Below are 22264 nucleotides of genomic sequence, written 5' to 3'. Positions count from 1 at the left end.
GAGATCGCGGGCGGCGAGGACGCGGGGCGGAGAGGCCGAGGCGGAGGTCCTCGCGCCTGTTTGCAGCTCACGGCCGGGCGATGCAAGGGGAAGAAGAAAGAAGAAAAGGAAAAAAAAGGAAAACAATCACAAAATGTAAAAAGACAAAAATGTCCCCGTTCGTGCCCTCATTTGAATAAAAAATGGCACTTGAGGCCCTTCTTTGACACAAGTTGCACTTTAGGCCCTTAATTGAGAAAACAAGTACACTTGGGGCCTTTTTTTGGCATTTTCCCTTTTTTCTTTATTGAAGGACTTTCCTATCAAATAGACATACAGGTCTTGAATTTCTTTAGTCCAAATTGTCCAATCATCTCCAACTAGATGCGCATTCCCAGTTCTACTTCATAGACAGTGATATGGCAATCATGGAGAGGAAGAACCTTAAAACTTATTCTAAGCAAGCAGAACGATAAAAGTTCGGTGAAAACGATACCATTCCGAAAGTCCGGACAGCAAGTCATCCCAAAACCGACAATACGCACGCCTCCATGAACGGATAGTTATTAGTGTACCGCAAAAAACCCGTAAGCCGACAACAAATCCAAGTGGCATGCTCATGCAAAACAACTTCATGTCAATCCAGCCATTGTCCTCGAGATATTTGGGCCTTTTAGTAGAGACAATGTTAGTTTTTGGGGAAGCGTGAATTGATATTTGGTGAGGGTGTATTGTTTTGGCTATTTACGGCAATGAGAGAAGATCAGTAGACAAGGAAACACTTTTTATTGAGTGGAAAATAATTACAAGACTTTTGGGTGTTTGACTAGTTCTTTTCTCTTTTTCTTCTCTACTTACAAGAGCACTATCAAGCCTATTTATAGGCAAATTCCACCGACATTACAATCAACATAGGGTGAATACATGGCCCACGTGTCTTTATTGCTAACCATGTACACTTTGACTTGTCAACCAAGATTTTTCTACACACTCTAGACTATTCTATACTACTCCTCCGCCGTATGAGGACTAGATATTTGAGGATTTTTCTGGATTTTTCTGGTAAATGGATCAATTCTTAACACTCCTCCTTGATCCATTTACTTGATACTCCAAGCATACTTCGCAGGGCCTCGAACCTTGCTGGCGGTAGTGCTTTAGTAAATATGTCTGCAACTTGATCTTCGGTCCTACAATATTTGATCTTGATTTCTCCGTTATTTTGCACTTCTCGTATGAAGTGATATTTGACGTCAATATGTTTGGTTCTTCCATGGAAGATAGGATTCTTGGACATAGCGATCGCAGACTTATTGTCACACAATATTGGAGTTGATTCCGTCTGTTTTTCTCCAATGTCTTCTAGAATTCTTCGAATCCATATTGCTTGACCGGTAGTCGTAGCAGCGGCGACGTATTCAGCTTCTGCAGTAAAACGTGCCACGTAGTCTTGTTTTTTGGATGCCCATGAAAATATTCCAAAGCCCAATGTGAATGCATAGCCGGTAGTGCTCCTTCTATCATCGGCCGATCCAGCCCAATCGCTATCAGTGTATCCTATGAGCTTAGCCGTTGCACTTGACCGATACCAAATGCCATAATCTGTAGTTCCTCGTAAGTATCTTAGAATTCTTTTGGCAGCTCTAAAGTGAATCTGACTTGGATCCCGCATGAACCGTGATAGTAGACTCGTTGCGTACATGATGTCCGGGTCGTGTGGCGGTGAGATACAATAGACCGCCAATTAGACTTCTATAGAGTGAGGCATCAGCCTTTTTTGCTCCGTCTTCCTTTAATAGTTTTTCATTTGTTACGAGTGGTGTTGTAACTGCTTTGCAATAATCCATCTTAAATTTCTTCAGGAGGTTCTCTGCATATTTCTTTTGTGAAATGAAAATCCCTTTATTTTGATCGACTTCAATGCCGAGGAAGTAGTGCATCAAGCCCAAGTCCGTCATCTCGAAAGTCTTCATCATTTCTTCTTTGAATTCTTGAATCATTTTTTCATTATTTCCTGTGTATATGAGATCATCTACATATAGAGAGACGATGAGAGTGTCGGACTTACCTTGGGTCTTGATGTAGAGAGTTGGTTCGCTCATGCTCCTCGTGAATCCTTGCTTGGTAAAATATTCATCGATTCTGCTGTACCATGCTCGTGGTGCTTGCTTTAACCCGTAGAGGGCCTTTTTGAGCTTCAAAACTTTTTCTTCTTGGTCTTTAACGACAAAGCCTTGTGGTTGCTCCACATAAATCTCTTCTTGAAGATATCCATTTAGGAATGCTGATTTCACATCTAATTGATGGATCTTCCATTTTTTTTGTGCTGCTAGTGCGATAAGAGCACAAATAGTATCAAGACGAGCAACAGGAGCGAAAGTTTCAGTATAGTCGATACCTGGTTGTTGCAAAAATCCTTTCGCCACGAGCCTTGCCTTATGCTTCTGGATTGATCCATCTGCATTGAGTTTCGTCTTGTAGACCCACTTGACGCCAATGATTTCTTTGTCTTCGGGGCGATCGATGAGCTCCCAAGTTTTGTTTTTCTCGATCATTTTGATCTCTTCCTTCATGGCTTTTATCCAAACTTCTTCTTTGGATGCCTCTTCATAGTTTTCTGGTTCTAAGGCAGCAAAGTTACATGTATCATAGATTTTTCTAAGGGTTTTTACCCTTAGTATTGGAGACTCTGGAGTAGATTCTCCTTCCGTTGCTCTCGGAGAGGATGGGGGTGTTACGCCATGAGTAGTGGAGTCTGATGCTTCACCTTCTTCTTGTGCTATTGATTCCTCACGAACAGGTGGTATGTTAGGCGGGGTGACATACTTCTTTTCGATCTTCTCATTCTCCCAATTCCAAGCAGCATTCTCGTCAAACTTGACGTCTCGGCTTATCATGAGTTTCTTAGTTCTTAGGTTGTAGACGCGATACCCTTTTGATTGGTCACTGTAGCCGAGGAATATTCCCTTTTCAGTCTTTTCATCTAGCTTGCTCCTTTTTTGAGCAGGGATGTGGACGTAGCATATGCAGCCAAACACTTTAAGATGTTTTGCCGAAGGCTTCCGTCCGCTCCATGCTTCAACCGGAGTTTTGTTTTGAACAGCTCTAGTTGGACATCTATTTAAGATGTATACCGCAGTATAGACCGCTTATGCCCTGAGCGAGTTTGGAAGGCCTTTTTCCTTTAGCATAGACCTTGCCATCTCCATGACAGTTTTATTCTTTCTTTCTGCTACTCCATTTTGCTCCGGTGCATAGCCAACAGTTAGTTGACGATGAACTCCTTCATCTTCACAAAACTTGTTGAACTCCCTTGAGTTATATTCCGTGCCTCTGTCGCTCCTTAGGACTTTGATCTTACGGCTACTTTGATTTTCGACGTGGTTCTTGAATTTCCTAAAAATAGAGAAAACCTCGGATCTTTCTCGAAGAAAGTAAACCCACGTCATTCTTGTGTAGTCGTCAATGAATAGGATAAAATATTTATTTTGACTGGCAGTAGGAGTTCTCATTGGACCACAAACGTCCGTATGGACTAGTTCCAATGGCTTTTTAGCTCTCCATATGCCTCTAGATGAAAATGACTGCCTTTGTTGTTTTCCAAGAAGACAGCCTTCACAAACATCTGAAATTTCCGATATTGCTGGAAAATCTCTCATCATATTTTTCTGATGGAGAATTTTCAACCCAGCAAAGTTGAAGTGGCCAAATCTTCGATGCCATAGCCATGATTCATCAAGTTGAGCTTTCATGGCCATATCTCTAACATAGTTCCATCGAATAGGAAAATTTCTATTTTCCATCTTAACAGAGACAATAATATTTTTATATTTATCGTAGATAACGTAGGCATCTCCATTAAAGTATAGAGAATACCCACATTGTATCATTTGGCCCACGCTAAGCAAATTTTGTGCAAGACTAGGCACCAGATATACATCATGAATATATTTTGGGCCTTTATTTGTTTCAACGGCGATAGTGCCTTTTCCTTTCGCATCGACTAATACGCCGTTGCCCAATTTTATTTGGTTTTTCACCGATGTATCAATATCGGTGAATATAGATTTATCCCCCGTCATATGATTGCTACACCCACTATCGATATACCACGTATCATTTTTCTTGTCATTTGTCGCTTGGCCAGCATAAAATGTGTTGTCTTTTCTTTCCTTTTCTTCAACATAGTTAGCACGAGAATTTATTTTCAAGCGACAAACTTTTTCTACGTGGCCATATCTTTTACAAAATCGGCATTGTGGTTTATTTTTAAACCAACAATCTTTCTCCAAATGATTATTTTTCTTGCAAATACCACATGGTGGATATTTCTCCTTTTGTGAAGTTTCTCCCCCTCTTTTATTTTTCCACGAGCTTTTTCCACCATTTTTAAATTGATGAGACCGTATGTTTATTTTGGATTGAAAGGCACTTTCAACTGAATCTTCATCTTGTGCCATCAGTCTTTTCTCATGTGCCTCTAGAGAGCCGATCAATTCACTTATTGAAAGGGTCGACAAGTCCTTGGTTGCTTCTATTGTTGTGACAATCGGATTGTATTTTTGGGTAAGTGAAACTAATATTTTCTCTACGACCCTCCGATCGGTGATTCCATCTCCATAAGCTCTCATTTGATTAACTAGTTCCTTTAGTTTTCCACGGTATTCTTGAACGGTCTCATTTACTTTCATTTTAGAATTCTCAAAATCTCTCCTTAGAGTCCGAAGCCGAATAGCGCGTACCTTATCCGATCCTTGAAATTCTTCTCGTAGTATCTCCCAAGCTTTCTTTGCCGTATTTGCTCCAATTATTCTTGGAAAAACTGTTTCCGAGAGCGCTTGTTGAATAACGCATAACGCCCTTGCATCCTTTTGTAGTTGTTGACACCTAAATTTTGATTTTTAGCAAATCATTTATTTAAACATAAAATGAGAATTAGTCATAATTCTCGAAAAAAAATGACTTTTCATTCATTGCATATTTATACATGTCATTTGCATTTAAGGTCAGAGGGGAGTCAATTGAGCTTAATTTTGACAAGTGCTTGAATCGAACTTGATCTGAAAAAATTGCGACCAAGGCATGGGGAGTGTGCCGAATTTTTATGGGTCAATTGGATCTATTTCAAAAGCTCATTTCAATCTGTTTGAGCTAAATTGTTTAATAAATGCTTTTTATTAGCTGTCAACATTCAAAAAGGCCTTGATTAAATATGGAAATTTGAAACAAGCCCACTCGTTCATTTAAAAATTTGACCATGAGCTAAGATTTGGAGGTGTCGAATTTTATTTAATCTCAAATCAGCCTATTTTGTTTATGGGAGGGCCTTAGCTAGTTAGGCATGTCTGCTAATTAAGGTCCAATTGAAGTCATAAACCCACAAGGAGGACCAAAAAATTCGGCAATCATTACCCTTATCTTTTCTTGGCCGAAGATCCTAGGAGTCTTAGGGGATTAGATCTCTTCCAATTTAAAAATTTAAGAGTTTGATCAATCTCGGGAACCTATCTAACTAGAGTTGTAGTAGATGTGGACTCTTGCGATCCAATGGCTAATGACAAGTTCTACTCTAGCTAGGATTTGCAATCCAATGGTCTCAATTAATTCCTACTCCTACTAGGATTGTCGGACTAAAGTTCTATATATACAACCCTCGAAGCAAACTTTTTTTGGACGGCAACACTAAAAAATTTTGGCACTTTGAAGAGCAAGATTCGAAGAGCAGATCAAGAAAAATAGAGGGTTCTATGGTCTCCCCCGTGGTCGAGACAATCCCCTAGTCGTAAGCATCGCTCCGGCGTCCGAAACCTGCGTACATCATCACCAGACCGGTGTCCTCAGCGTGCTGAACCTCTCGACAACCATCTCAGCTCTCTCACATAACTCTGGTTGTTTGCCATCGTCCTAGCTAGTTGCTATCGCTCAAGGCTCCATCGATCCAGCCCCTTTTCCACTGCCGCGTTGAGCAAGAGGCCGAAGCCAAGCGTGAAGGCATCACGTATCCAGCCCCTGACCAGCCCCTGATCAGCCCCTGGTTAAGGTCGATTAGCCTTGATTCTATTGTCATCCAAAAGGTCTAATTCTACTGTTTCTTGTAGTGGATCATTTGGGGAGTTGTTTAGTGGTTATTCAAGATCGAACACAGTGCGAAAGGGATCGTCTCAGGTGTAATATCAAAGCTGCGTCTGCTGGATCTTGACTCGGAAAGAGGTATTTTTTTAACCTTTACTTGCTAATCTATGCATATTTACTCGAAAATTTGCATCGTTGTTCTAAAACCTTTATGAACACATATGATTGGCGATTAAGTTTTAAAAAAAAAACTAAGCTCTTTTGTTACCTATCGTGATGAAGCTGGAAATTGGTTATGGGTGCAAAAAGTTCTGATCTCTGATGTGTGCTTCGATTTGGTCGTGGAATTATTTGAAACACTTTGATAGTTGAGACCTTAATTGGAAGAACTCTTGAAGTAGAAATTATCCATCGTTTTGCTGTCTAAGTCAGATTGGAAAGGATTGAAATTTTTATGAATTAAAGAGATTTTCAACACATAAGCACCATCTTGGCCGAAGTCTACATGTTATGCTTGAGATCACCCCGAGTTGGTTGGTTGATTTATTTTTTTTCATGTAGTTGTATGATGATTCTCACGTGTTGTTGAATAAATCGGGCTTCTGGCATTCGTATCCTATCATGACCGAATTGCTAAATACATGCTACGGATAAATTTTCGATTTGCCGCGATGATCTTTCTTTTTATCTTAACGATATCTTTAATCACGAGTTTAACTAGATAGCATCACCTCGTTGGTCTGTGGATAATGTTTGATTAGAGATAAGATTTGATTGAATTGGGTGCTTATCTAATCTTTGAAAATCATCTGCGACCAAATTTCCAAATCTCAAAAGATAATTTTTCTAAGTTTAAAAAGATATACGAATCCTTTGCGGATAGGGGCCTATCCCCTTTAAAATTTCGGCACCTACCCTTAGTTGGCCGAACATCATTTTAAATACTTTATTCTAATTCAAATATTTTTATAATCCACCTTGAGTATAATACATGCTCCCCTGTGCCTTGTCCCTCGGAATATGTGCATTGTGGATGACTATCCGACTTCACCCCCGAAGTACGACGTCATCCGCACAATGAAATTGTCTAACCTATCCCACAACTTTGGGACCGGACCGACAAATTTCATAATATATAAATTCACTATCTGACCCCACCCCCGGGGTACGACGTGAATAAATTACCTTCTGACCCCACCTCCCGGGTACGAAGCGAACTCATCGGAAAAATTCGGATTATAAGGTGTATTATGCTCAAGGTTTATTATATTCTTATTTGATTCTTTTTTTTAAAAAAAAATCATAAAAATCATAAAAAAATCATCATGTCTTGACCTTAAATGAATTTTTTCGGAAATTACATCTTAAGAAGACTCTTAATATAAATTGGATTTTGACTAATCAATTTGTGTTAATTGTCGGAACAAAAATCATAAAACCGAAAATTCATTAAAAGGTTATGACATTCTGTGTGATTTCATATAGTCTAATTTGTCATGCATTATTATAAGTCATTCATGCAAATTTTTTTTTTTTTTTACTATACTACATGTAAATAGATCATCTTGCATGTCATATAGGTTAGTTTTCATGTTACACATCATGTAGTTAGAATTCACTTTCCTTTATATGCATCAAAATACATTTTCTCAATATCATCATCACTCATTTCATATAGTTGCATAGCATTCATCTAATCAAGAAAACCCAAAAATAAATTGCACCTAAATTCATTCATTGAAATCAATCGGATTTGCCAATCAAGAAAATTTTCACAAGAATGGTACCGAAAGGGTGTTAATTGAAAAATTAACATAATCAAGTCTCCGAACCTAAAACTCTGGTTAGCAGAAAATAAAGTATTCTCCCATACTTTATTTAGGTATCTAATCTACCTTCCGAAAAAGATTAGTGGCGGCTCCAAAGATCGAAAATATTTTGATTGAAATCATGTGAACTTAAGTTGCGAATTGGTAGAGTTTGGGAGAGCTCGGGCTAGGTTAATTAATTCATTTAATTAATTTGGTAATCCATTAACCCGGAATTCGCCACGAATTTTAGGTCGCGACAGTAGTTGATCCTTCGTAACCGTTGCACCTTCTTGCGAAACCTCGTAGCCTTTCTCCACGATGTCCCATAAATCTTGGGCCATCAGAAACGTAGTCATTTTGATGCTCCAGTAGTCATAGTTGTTCCCATCAAAAATGGGAATTGGAAATGAGGATGATGCAACGTTGGCCATGGGGTGATTTTAGATGAGGGTGATTAGGACAAACGTCCAAAACCAACCGAACGTGGCTCTGATACCACTGTTAGTTTTTAGGGAAGCGTGAATTGATATTTGGTGAGGGTGTATTGTTTTGGCTATTTACGGCAATGAGAGAAGATCAGTAGACAAGGAAACACTTTTTATTGAGTGGAAAATAATTACAAGACTTTTGGGTGTTTGACTAGTTCTTTTCTCTTTTTCTTCTCTACTTACAAGAGCACTATCAAGCCTATTTATAGGCAAATTCCACCGACATTACAATCAACATAGGGTGAATACATGGCCCACGTGTCTTTATTGCTAACCATGTACACTTTGACTTGTCAACCAAGATTTTTCTACACACTCTAGACTATTCTATACTACTCCTCTGCCGTATGAGGACTAGATATTTGAGGATTTTTCTGGATTTTTCTGGTAAATGGATCAATTCTTAACAGACAGCATCTGCTTCTTCAGGATTGCGAGTTATTGGGCAGCTTTTGTGAAGTGGAAACCCACATAGACCTCTGTTACCTTCCAACGAACCTTCTGAAAATGTGACATACTGTTTTCTTGCTGGGATCATTCCGACCAGTTGATTATAGGAGAGGTTCAGGAATGAAAGGAAGTTCAGATCTGAAAGCTGCACCGGAATGGTCCCATTGAGGTAGTTCTGTGACAAGTCTAGGGATTCGAGCTGTCGTATCTTGCCTAATGAGGGGGAGATAGGGCCTGAAAGCACATTGTGTGACAGGTTGAGATAATAGAGTGCTTGAAGATCTCCCAACGCTTCTGGTATTGGACCCTCAAATCTGTTGCTCGAGAAGTCGATCGAGGTGAAAACAGTTAGGATCTTCATTAGTTCTAGCTGCAGACCTTTAAAAGTAACACGAACTGTGTCCTGATAATAGAGATCACTCAACCAAAGAAACGGATATTGAAGATGGTCAAAGTGCAAATTGACCTTCATGGCCTCCCAAGACATCAGGAAATCTGCAGGAAGCATACTACTGAAATTGTTGAAAGATAGATCAACAATTTGAAGCATCTTCCATGTGCCACTAATGACTGGACAATCAATTGGCCTGTGGAATTTGTTGGAATGCAGAACAAGGACTCTCAGGGTAGATATGTTCCTCAACTGGCACGGGAATGCATCCTTAATCCAATTGTTTCCAATGTCTAGCACCTCTAACATGGAACATTTAGCAAGAGAAATCGGGAGCTTTCCTGTCAAGAGATTAGCATTAACATCCAAAGTCCTCAAAAGGCATGCAGCTGGTAATGTATGCGGAATTCCTCCAGTCAGGTTGTTATTCCTCAAGTTCAACACCTTGAGATTCTCCAACATTAAGAACTGAGGAATGGTTCCCATTAAACTGTTGTTGGAAAGGTCAAGTACCTCGAGAGACTGGGCTTTGCAAATTGATTCTGGTAAAGGGCCATGAAAATGATTGTTTGAGAGAGATAAGAAAATTGTGGAAGCCAGGTGTTTACCAATATCATTTTCAAGAACTGAACTGAAATTGTTACTTGAGAAATCCAGGTAGATACTGGTCGGTGGCAGAGGTAACGTTTGCCCCTGGAGCTTGTTTCTGTGCAGGTCAATAACAGTCAGATCAGGAGAGAGATTAGGTAAAGGTTCTCCTAGTTTCTCGAAGAAATTGAAGGAAAGATTGACATAAGAAATATATTCGCTTTCCCATATCCATTTGGGTATCTCTCCTTGAATTCGATTGTCGGAGAGGTCTAAATAGCTTAACAGGGGTAGATTTTGCAAGAATTCAGGTACTGAGCTCAGCTGACAGGAAGCCAGCTTTAAAGTGTATAGAGTAGGGAAACCGAACAAGGCAGAAGTGGAAGCAGTAGCATTAACTGACAAACCGTTGTGGGAAAGATCGAGGTATGTGAGGTTCTTAAGCTGCTGAAACACATCAATGTGCAATGAGCCACTGAAATTATTAGAAGAAAGTGAGAGGTAGCTAAGCCCTCGAAGTTCAAAAACATACACTGGTATTGGTCCATCTAAATTGTGGCTGCTCAAATCAAGCGCGCTTAGTTGACAGCAAGTGACATTTACAGACCCACTTAGCTCACCAGAGAACTGATTGTTGGAAATCTCTATCGCCTTAATTGAAGGAATTGTAATAAGAGACAGGGGAATGGTTCCGTCCAGCGAGTTGTGCCGCAAATCTAGATTTACAAGGCTCAGAAGTTCTTCCCATCGGGTGGACTTTACATCTCCTGTTAGGGCATTGCGGTATAGCATAATCTATCTCAGATTCTTGCACATACTGAATGAAGGAACTGAACCAGTAAGATTATTTGAAGACAAATCCAAATAAGTCAGCTTTGACAGGTTCTCCATGGAGCTCGGGATCGATCCACTCAAACTGCAATTGAACAATTCTAAACTCGACAATTTTCTGAGATTACCGATTGAATCTGGAAGCTTCCCTGAAATACTCGTGAAACTTAGGGCCAGATCCTCAATAGAACTATCCTTCGGGAAATCAGGCAAAGGACCCTGAAGAAGTTGGTTGTATGATAGGTCAAGGGTCTGAAGTGTCTGCACCTGAAAGATTTTACTAGGAAACTCTCCACACAACCCACAATAACTCAGATGCAGAGCGGTTAGGTTGGCAAATCTGGCGAAGAACTCAGGAACTGTGGTTAACAGGTTGTTCCCATCGAGTTGAATGAATGACAAATGATGAAGATTCACAAGGGAAGAGTCAACAGGACCAGAAAGAACGCAATTAGACATGCTCAGCACCTCAAGTTTTTGCACTGAAGAGGACAATGCATTGCACCATTCATTTCCCTCAGAAGACAGGTCTACGCCATCAAGACGCAACTGTATTAGCTCCGTGAGGTTTCCGATCAAGGTCTTCAAATTGGGATTCTTGAGCTTTAGCTGTCAAGTCCAGGAAAATAACGAAGAGAGAGATCAAGAATACTTAACTTCCTCAAGCGCGCTAACTCTATCGGAATCTGCCCTGAGAATCCAGCATTGGACAAGTTCAGGTAAATCAGGCCACTGAGATTTGCAAAGCCAGATGGAATTGCCGAGGATTTGAAGTCGTTGAAAGCCAAGTTTAGCATTTGAAGATGCATTAGTCTAAAGAGACTCGACGAACTGTAAATACTGCAAGAGATCGACTTGAAGCTCAAGTCTAGACCAATGACCTTTCCATCCACGTCGCACATCACACCATTCCATGGGCGAGCGTTCTGATTCCACGTGACCAGCTTGGAAGACACAGATGCATTGAAGACGAGGCTATTTTTCAGCTCGACCAGCAACGATTCTTGATCGCCAAGACATGGACTAGAGGCTGATACCAAATAGGTTCTGACGAAATTGGTGCATATGAATGGCAAGAGAAGCCACAACAAATGCAAGGTTCTCATCGAGCACAAACTTCGATACAATTTTACAGAGTAAATTGAGTGAACACATATAAGGAGGAGTATTGTTCTTATAGGAAGGCGGATGAAGAAGAACCTCCTTGGATGGGATTTCTATGGACCTGTGTTTGGTCTAAGTCTTATCACATCGTAGCATTAATCGTTTAGTCCCTATGCTCGGCTATATTAAGTTGACTTGACTTGCGAATGCAAATTCATCAAATCACTTTGATTGAGCCAGTGGCGGTCTTCGTTGGTTCTTGACTAGAAAGGAAAAACAAGAGCATCTCTTTCTCTAGGACATAATTGCCCACTTTCTACAGTACAAGTTCCCTTCCAGACAGCAGATACTTGTATTACTCCCATTATGTATCTCAAGGTTCATTGTAATCAGGACCTGCTTTTCTGTTTAATGTTCACTATGGGGAAATTAAGGAAATTAAAGATGGAGCTTTCAGACTCGCAAATTAAGGAAAATGAAGACATCAGTCTGAGGAGATCACCAGTAAAACTGAGGGATCCGTTCTTCTTGGCCTTTACTTTTGCATTCTTTCCCGTATGTCAGATTTTTCTCCTTTCAAACTATGGTTAAGTCCTTATTGTGCCTATTGAATTTACGATAAATGGACAAACAGTTTCTCTGATTATCCTGTCTCATGATTCAGAGCTGAACTCCTGAGGTACATTTCCGCCTTCCAAAAATTTAAGCAATGCTAGGAAGTCGAGCAGTGCCACACTGCTACTGTTTGTGTTCCAAATCCTCATGAGTACAAATTTGCTGGGCACAGACCGGAAGGTTGCGAGATTCTTCAGTGATCTCCCCAAGGATGTCACTAACACAGAGTAAGTTGGGGAATTGGCCACATACCACTGGAACAAATGGCGTGTGAGATGGACGGGGATTAAGCCGGCGCACTTTGGCAGCCCTTGGTCCTTCACTATGGCTACCGCTGCTTCCATGCTCTTTGTTTTTACCATCTCTAAGGCCATCCCGAGAACTAACCAACCTTAGCAACTCAGTCTCAGACACATAAATAGAGAAATCTTATCAGACCAATGAAATTCATTACATGCCTGGTTTCATTTCTCAATATCGCTTCAGCTGCTATTTGTAATTTTGGTTTTAGATTGCTAAAAACTGGCATCTTCATTGCGCTTAGATCATGTGGTACCAGATGGAAGTAGTCCATGACAGACGAAGAGCATCGTGTTAACACAAGGATTTAACATTTCCAGAGAACTTACAAATGTTATTGCAGCGAATCGAAATTAGGAGACAACATGTTCGCACAAATGCTATTGCAGCAGTTATCACAAGCCAGACCAATGACGAAGTGAACTAGGCAACCAGATCCAAATTTCAAGCCCATGAACTGAGCAGGAACTTCAAAACCTTTAGGAATTGAAATTTACCCAAAATCTCCATGCAACTTCTTAGAGCTGGGAAGCTTGCACCTTTGGTCCGGTTTGGGGGGGGTACACGCTTGAAGAATCTTCATTTCATCCAAATTTGAAGAACTTCTTTTGATTGAAGGACTTTCCTACAATAGACATATATGGAGATGAAAAATATTTAATTTAGTAACTTAGTACAATCGAGCATAACAACCAAAATGACATGCAGCTGTTCTCATGCCACGGATGTGAGATTTATCTAGTATAACCAAATCTCCAAAGTGACAATCCCTGGTTTGCAAGAGTAAGGCAAGTTCTTGCATCTTACTAGGGTTCCTTAACCGTCCATAATTGATTAGTGGCACCTCAACAATAAATTAAATGAAGTGATAGAACTAGAAAACCAAACTGTAACTGGTAAGCTTGGGAGTATTCGTACTAGGTATAGGCGCCACCTTGGAAAAAGAATCATTGGCACTCGCTTAGCAATCGATTAAAAAAAATTCCCTAAGAGATCTCCACCTCGGGAGGGTTGCAACATTACATATGAAAGTTTGTCACATAAGTACCTTCAGTAAGTAATGGTAATTATTGTAATAGGTGGTAATTTAAAGCAATCGATAATTTCAATATTAAACATTTGTAAATTTAACCCGTTATAGGCTCCCATATAAATATTCATAAGCTAACAAAACCTATGAAGTAATAAGCCAAATGTTACTAAGTATATTCATAAGTTCTCACATTTTTCAACCATCACCCCTCCTCGCGTGTCTCGCACTCTCCCTCCCTTGTGTTCTACATTTCACTGTCCCTTTTCTATTGAAGAAAAAGAAGGATCCTATTTTGCACACACAAATTTTAAGGATCCAATTGAGTGTCTATGCTGCAGACCTACTTTTGAATGGTGATTTCTACACGAGACGAGGACCTACTTTTAAATGGTGATGAAAAATTATGAAGAGAAGAAAACTTTTTACAAGTTTAGCAATTGAACCTCAATGGAAATCTTCATGGACGGAAGTGTCTGAGTAGTACTTTATCCCAGAATCCATAATAAGCAAACCTCCATGATTTGATAAATGCCAATGGACCACAAAATACCCAGAAGCCAACCACGAATCCAAGCGGTATGCCCATGTAAAACCACTTCTTCTCGCTATCGTCCTTGTCACCATCGTCATCTGTGTCACTTTGAGTTGGGACGCTACCTGCTTCATCTGTGCCATTCGTTGTAGTTGAGCAACTTTTGTTGAGCTGAAGCCCGCACAATCCAAGGTTTCCTTCAAAGGAACTTTCGGAAAACGTGAGAAAGTGTCCACTGTCCGGTATGCTTCCCACAAGTTGATTGTTTGAGAGGTTCAGGAACGCAAGGAAATCAAGCTTCGCAAACTGAGCCGGTATGGTTCCATTGAGGTAGTTCCATGACAAGTCCAAAGACTCGAGCTGATCCAGATTCCCTAAAGCAGGAGGAATTGAACCCGAGATGACATTACGCGATAGGTTGAGGAAATAAAGTGCTTTGAGATCTCCAAGTGTCTCTGGTATTGAACCCATCAATCTATTGGCCGAGAAGTCAATCGATGTGAAAACAGTCAAGATCTTGACGAGTTCTAGATGCAGACCTTTCACGGTTACACTCATCGTATCTTGATAATAGACCCCTCTCAGTTGGGAATACTGATATCGCAGGTGATCGAAGTCTACATTAGCCTTCATAGCCTCCCAGGATGCGAACAGACTCGCAGGTAGCATGCCGCCGAAATCGTTTGAAGACAAGTCAATGATTTGAAGCTTCTGCCAGGCGCCAGGACTATGTGGACATCCAATTTCTCCGTGCAATTTGTTGGATTGTAAAACAACCACACGGAGACTTGATATAACCTTGAAATGGCACGGAAATGTCCCGTCTATTTGATTATCCCTGATGTTCACAACCTCCAACATCGTGCAATTTGCCAACCATAATGGAATCTGCCCCCGCAACAAGTTCTCACTGAAATCCAATGTTTGCAGACCGCATGTTCCTAAGATGTTTTGCGGAATACCACCATTCAACTGGTTATTCCTCAGATTTAATACCTTGAGGGACGCCATGACTAAACAATCAGGAATAGTTTCGTTCATATCGTTATATGATAAGTCAAGCACTTCAAGAGAATAAGCTTTGCAAATCGACTTCAGGATGGACCCATGGAAATTATTTTTCGAAAGGGAGAAGTACCCTGTCATTGATAGGTAGTCACCGATGTTATCCGGGATAACATCGGTAATGTTGTTAATTGAGAAATCCAAATACATAGCGTAAGATGGCCAGGGTAGCATATTCCCTTTGAGCATGTTTGAATGGAGGTCGATGACAGACAGAGCAGGAGTAAGGTTGCGCGGAGGTGTTTCGAAACCTTCAAAGAAATTAGATGAAAGGTTGAGATACTGAAGATATTCTAGTGTCCATATCCATCGCGGTATCTCCCCTTGAATATAATTGTACGAGAGGTCAAGGTAGACCAAATTGGACTGGTTAGCCAAAAACTGAGGCAATGTCTGCAACTGGCAGGAGGCCAACTTTATCGAAAAGAAATCAGGAAAATAGGATGCAGCAGCAAAAGGAGATGCCACAGCGTTAATGGACAAGCCACTATACGATAGATCAAGATAAGTTAAATTTTCAAATTTCTGAAGCGCATCGATATTCATCGAGCCATTGAAATTATTGGAAGAAAGTGAGAGGTAACCAAGCCCTCTCAGTTCGAACGTGGATGCTGGTATTGAACCTTGTAACTGATTTCTATGCAAATCAAGCATGTTTAGTTGATAGGAAGAGACATTCGGATATATGATAAGCTGACCATTAAATCTATTTTCTGAAAGCAATATCGTCCTAAGCCGGGGAAGTGTAAACAGAGCTGAGGGAATGTTGCCTTCCAATGAATTGTTGCGCAGGTCCAGAATTTCAAGATTCAGAAGATCTTTCCAGCCAACGGAGAGGATCTGACCTGTTAAAGCATTATGGGATAAGTCTATTTGGGTCAGGTTTCTTGATGCACCATATGTTGGAACTGAACCAGTAAGATTGTTAGAAGACAAGTCCAAGTAGGTCAGTTCGGACAGGCTCTCCATCGAGCTCGGGATTGACCCACTCAAACCGCACTTATTCAGGTTTAGTCTCGACAATTTTCTGAGGTTACCAATTGAATCTGGAAGACTCCCCGAAATATTCATGTCCCTAGGCATTGTGGTGGACAAGTTGTTGACACGGAGTTCAATGACGGACAGATTAGCAAGACTCATAAGAGAATCGTCAATAGGACCAGACAGAGAACAGCCCGGCATGCTCAATACCTCAAGTTTCGGCACTGAAGAAGACAACGCGTTGCACCATTCCCTTCCCTCAGCAGACACGTTGACACCATCAAGGTACAGCTCTCTCAACTCCCCCATGTCCCCAATCAGGGACCTCAAATGAGGCTTCTCAAGTTTCAGCAAAACCGGTTCATCAGAGTAATAAGGAGTAGAGAGATCAAGAGTACGTAGCTTCGTCAGGCGCGATAGCTCCGCCGGAATTGTCCCGGCAAATCCAGCACAGGACAAGTTGAGATGTACCAAGCGGCTGAGATTCCCGAGGCCGGACGGAATCGCTGAGGAGTTGAACTCGTTGAACGCCAAGTTCAGGCTCCGAAGGAACTCGAGCCTGAAGAGGCTCGACGAACCGTTGATTCCGCCAGAGATCCACTCTTCGCTCAAATCGAGACCAACGACCAGGCCTTCCTCGCACGTCACGCCGCTCCATGAACCGGCGCTTCGGTCCCAGTGTACTAGCTTGGAAGACGAGGACGCGTCGAAGACAAGGCTGTCTCTCAGGTCGAGCAAGAGCGATCTTTGATCGATGCCCAGACACTGGGCTGTAGCCGAAGCCCTAGCAACGTCGGAGAAGATGGAGATGGTGGATAAAGCAAGAAGAAGCCACAAGACGATTGAACGGTTCATCGGAAGAAGGTGGAAGTAGAGGGCGGGAAGAGGGAGTCAACCGAAGCGAAGTCGACCCTTGGGAGCGGAGGAGTCGTCCAACGTGGGTGCAATTATTCTTGCTGGGATTGCAGTGGAGCTGTACATAGTCCATAATTATCATCACATCGTATCATGGATTGACTTGACTTGGGAATGCAAGTGGCACTCCCCAGTGGGAATTATTTCCGCAATTGGGTTTACGACTAAAAGAGATTTTGTTCCGCGCGTGGTGAATGCTTAATATCGATGCTAAGTGATGTGTGACCAGTCATTTGTTAGTTCGATCAATTACCTATAAATCACCAATGAAATAATAATTTTACCATTGACAAACCGAATAATACATTGCCATTTATTTTAGATTTTACTGGCGGGCGAGTAACTATTTTCAAGTTACCTATGAAATTACAACTTTACCGCTCACAAAACCCAACAATATACTACCTACTTATTTTTTGTATTCATAAGTGGGGATGTAAGATTCTGTAAGTTACCGATGAAATAATAATTTTACAACTCACAAAAACTAATAGTAGATTGTTACTTTATTTTATGTCACGACCCGAACCCTACGAACCGTCGACATCCCACCTGGCCTCGCTTGCGTACGGTTTTCCAGGATCCTCGGGCCAACAAAATTAAAATTTCGCGGAAGCAACAACAACCCCCGTACAGAAAACCAATAAAACTACGATAACTTGGGATGGTAAAAACACACATATGTACATATATATACATAGTTGTTACAAACTGTCAAACTTAAGGTTTCAGGGGCCACCGTACAAGCCCGTGACCACCTATAACAAAAGACACGTAGTCGAAGCCCGCTACACAACCAAAATACAATACTCCACAAAAACCGAAAGGCCGACTATTCTAAGCCTCATCCTACTCGGGAGGCTGCTCCGCATCGGAAGGCTCCACAACGTCCCTGTCCTCTTCGGGCGCCACGACCTCCGGGCTAGGCTCCATGTCATCGGGACCCGCGTCGGGGTGAACCACTACACCGTCTGGAGGGGAGGAGTACTAGTAGGGTCCCACTCCCAAACACCGTCATAGGGGATGTCGAAGCCTGTCAATGGTCCCACTAGCAAATCCCTATGGCAGTACGTCCACGCCACGTACGTATGAGTCTTCCAAAAAGGCTCTCCGGTATCCACCAATATTGTAGTCACGTGCCTATAATACACCTTGTCATCTCCTACTGGGTACTCTGTCACCAAGGTTTCCATGTCCCGCGGGATCCCGAACCTTTGAGGCGGGTCATTCATGGCTGAGGCGTAAGGTTTGAAAAACAACGAACCCACGACGGGGTGAGATAAAATCTCGATAGGAAAATCTCTAACCCTAGATCAGGCTGCTAGTGCCTCCAGACACATTTTCATTCTAAAATTTCTGACAATCCCTCTTTCTTACCCAAAAATTCACAATTAAAATCCAGAAAAAATTCCATTCTTTCTCCGAAAATTTTCACACCTTCTCTAATATTCTACGTTACTCCCGTTTCGGCGTTCCACGCCTCGGTCCGACAATAAAATATTCTACGTGCTCCGGGGCCCGTATTTAACGCATCGGGCCTACTATAAATATCCACATTACTCTGAAAATTTCCACGTTACTTCGAAAATATCCACGCTACTCCAGAATATTCCACGTTACTCCAGAAATATTCCACATTACTCCGAAAATATTTCACGCTACTCCAAAATATTTCACGTTACTCCAGAATATTCCACATTACTCCACTGCCATCAAATAAGTTCATAACACCGAGCCTCGGACCTTTGTGGAACACGGCTCTATATATATACCGGGGTCTCGGACACATAGGAATACGACCCACAAATCTCGGTCTCGGACACATAGGAACACGACCGGATTAAGTCTCGGACAATTAGTCGAACACGACTCACTTTGGTCTCGGACGACTTAATTGAACACGACTTTCATACTTTCTTAGTCTCGGACAATCAGACTAATACGGCTCACTTTGGCCTCGGACGACTTGATTGAATATGACCCTCACATTTCATCGGTCTCAGACAATCGGACGAATACGACTCACTTTGGCCTCAGACGACTTGATTGAATACGACTCTCACATTTCCTCAGAATAGTTCGGGACCACGTGATTCACTCACGTTAGAGAATTAATAATTCGGGATCACCCGATTAATTCACACTAATCCAAAAATTAATCCAGACTACCCGAACAATTTAATGCTACTATAGAATCCAATCCACGTCATGCGACCATATTATGCTAACGTAGCAATATATGAATAACGTGCAATTAAAATTATACTAACGTGGGAATTTATCGGGGCCGAACAATAATAATTTTCTAATGTGCAAATAATATTACTATAGTACTAAACTATAATACTAATGCCACATTTAATTAGTACCATGGCATAACAACTTTATGTCACATAAAAGTAACTCTAGTTAATATATAAACTAACCATAGTTCAAAAATTAAATAGAGTCAATATTTAACCTAACCATGATTAAACAATAGCATAAAGTAACTATAGTTGGACATAAAGTAACTAGAGTTAGTAAAGTAACCATGGTCAAACTTTGACCAAACCAATATCCTCTTGCAATTACTATTCATCTCAAGAACAAGCTTCTCTCTCCTCCAAATCTGCAATTTTCGGCCAGCACAAATTCAACCTCAAATTCACCAATTTCTTCATCAAAAATTCACAATTTCATGGTCTCTTAGCAACCTAACCACCTAATTTAGGTTTAGAAACAATCCTACCTCAAAAACTCGCAAAAACCTCCGTTGAACGGTTGAGGAAAAGCTTGAATCAAGCGGCGATTCCGGCGGTTCTTGCATGGCCGGCAACTCGTCGACGATCTAGCAACTCCAAGCGACCCAAAACAACTCCGGTGAAAGCTTGAAGAATTTTCGGCAATGGAGGGTGAGAGAGAGTGAATTCGGCTAAGTGAGGGAGAGAGAGAGAAAAATGAGCTAGAGAGAGAGTGTGTGTTCTTGGATAATGAAGAAGGAGAGGGCCAAAATAATTAATAATATAGGTTAAGAATAATTAATTATGCCCACAAAGTCAAGAGGGAAAAATAATTTTCTCCCCACATTGACTAGTCAATCTTGGCCAAAGGGGAAAATGACCAAAATACCCCTCATTCCAAGTGAAAAATGGGGTATTTTTCGAGGGCAAATGGGTCCTTTCCCATATCCAGTCCAAATTTACTTTTCCTGAATCTCTTTGGGGCAAACCGCGAAGGAATTGCACACAGGATGAGGAAACGTCCAAAATTTTTATTTATTGAAACCCCTGAAGGTCCGACGTCAAATTCTGAAGCTTGATTCACGATCAATCTCGATCAATAGAATTTTCAGCGTATCTCAAACTAACGGGCGGCTTTTAGAAGTTACACGTATCGACCCGTGATTAAAATCACGTTTAAGAATTACTCGAGCCATGTCGACCTTGGTTGTCAATCAATTGCGAGGGTCAATCACTAGTCCCGATGGACACGATCGTTAGAAAATAATTCAGGGATGTTCGGAACCCACACGAGGTCGAACGGAATCACCCGTGATCCAAACGTAGGGTATTACCCAAATCGCTCCTTAATTATTCTAGGATCTGCCTATATTGGTCCAAAATATTCCCTCGACAATTTTCATGGCCAAAGAGTTAGTCCATGACCAAGTTCTTAGGTCCACGTACTTGATTTTTTCCTAGTTAGCCATTCCCATTTGGTTAGTCTGCTCAAGATGGACCATTCCCGAGTGAGATTAAACTGAAATACATCAATGAGACTTTTCATTTATTCAAGGCTTCAAAACGAGCCGGATTACAGGATGTCACATTTTATCAATGAAGTGAAAATTTTATCATCCTCCGTCTCAATAATAAATTGTCGCTTATTTTTTATATTTTCGAAGTGGGCGCGGGAGCATTTCTAGGATAGCCATGAAATAACAATTTTACCATGACGTCGACAAATCAAACGTCAAATTACTACTTGTTTTAGATTTTACAAGGGAGCACTAAACTATTTAAAAGTTATTAATGAAATAACATTTTTAGCACCACAAGCCCAATAATCGAGTACCATTTGTTTATAAAATTTATTTGTAAGTTAGCAATAAAATAACAATTTTACCGTCCATAGACTCAATAGTAGATTATCACGTATCGCACTATGAAATAGCTTTGAGTAGTAAAATTTGTCACATAGTTGGTAAGTTACTAGAACACTTAGAGAGTCTTAAGACGCTAACATTGTTGCATGATTTTACCACGGTTATGTAGAATCTATCAATGTTGTTACATGTTCGTTATTGAACATAACATCATTCGGCCAATGAGTTATCACATAAACTAGTGAGCCAGTACTCATTGTCCCAAGTTATAAATAGGGAGTTCCTGACATCAAATTTGTTACCTTAATCAAGGAATGATGTCAGTTTTCATAGGAGATAACAAAATCTCAAACGATATCCCTAACAAGTAATAATATCTCCAATAATATCTTTTAAAAGCGAATTCTCTAATATTCATGAGTTTGAGGACCTGGAAGTGGAAAGTTTCGTGCGAAATGGGCAATGTCAAGAACAGAGAAATGCTGGGAGGGGCAGTCAAAGTAAACGCATGCGGGTGGGGACGATTCTGTCTAGTGTTAACGTTCGTCGTGGGACTGATGATGTTCACTTACTCTGTGGACTCCTGTGTAGGGAATAGGAGCAGAAACGCGTTTGCTTCTGTAGACTTTTCTTTTTTCGTTTGAGGATTTCCTTGGTGTCAATTAATGCTACGCTGTTGAGACCAAGAAAAATCAAACTTCAAAAGATAGGTAAGACCAGCTTAGGGAAAAGGGATATAAGCTATAGTTAGTGGTGAAATTAGAGAGTTAAATAGTGCCCAAATCCAAAGGGTGGTTCAGTATTAGAACAATCGACATATTGCGCTTCAAGAAATGTTCAATTTTAATATATGGTTCATACTCATCACAGCCACTAAAGCCAAGATTGAATCGAAGATGGAGTCGGGCTTCATGCGAATGGACCCGTTTTTTGCAATGGAGATTGTCAATGGACAAAAGGTTGTTGAGAATATCACAAGTTTTCTACTAAAAGCAAGTACCTTTTGTAAGCTGCGATTATAA

The 22264-nt window shown here is 40.9% G+C and overlaps 2 protein-coding genes across 5 annotated transcripts in view; both read right to left on the bottom strand.

The window, feature by feature from the left end:
* LOC115749289 (receptor-like protein 7) overlaps positions 1-22264 on the bottom strand; it is a 163162-nt gene that overhangs the window by 109880 nt on the left and 31018 nt on the right. The gene's annotated exons all lie outside the window — the stretch shown is intronic.
* Positions 283-22264, bottom strand: part of LOC115745714 (receptor like protein 22-like) — a 35479-nt gene continuing 13497 nt past the window's right edge. The window contains exons 1-4 of one of the 2 annotated variants that reach the window (XM_048271764.1): positions 16451-17166; positions 8759-11078; positions 1119-1122; positions 283-649 (exon numbers count right to left, since the gene is read on the bottom strand). In XM_048271764.1, coding sequence (XP_048127721.1) covers positions 436-649; positions 1119-1122; positions 8759-10571 — 2031 coding nt within the window. In that variant the 5' untranslated portion in view covers positions 10572-11078; positions 16451-17166 and the 3' untranslated portion in view covers positions 283-435. Of the gene's footprint in view, positions 650-1118; positions 1123-8758; positions 11079-16450; positions 17167-22264 lie in introns of those variants that run through there. The other variant, XM_048271765.1, reaches the window with a different exon arrangement.

The sequence above is a fragment of the Rhodamnia argentea genome, chromosome 10, assembly GCF_020921035.1.
Source record: "Rhodamnia argentea isolate NSW1041297 chromosome 10, ASM2092103v1, whole genome shotgun sequence".
Taxonomy (NCBI): domain Eukaryota; kingdom Viridiplantae; phylum Streptophyta; class Magnoliopsida; order Myrtales; family Myrtaceae; genus Rhodamnia; species Rhodamnia argentea.
The sequence above is the reverse complement of the archived record's forward strand: the minus strand, read 5'-3'. Positions and strand labels throughout refer to the sequence as shown.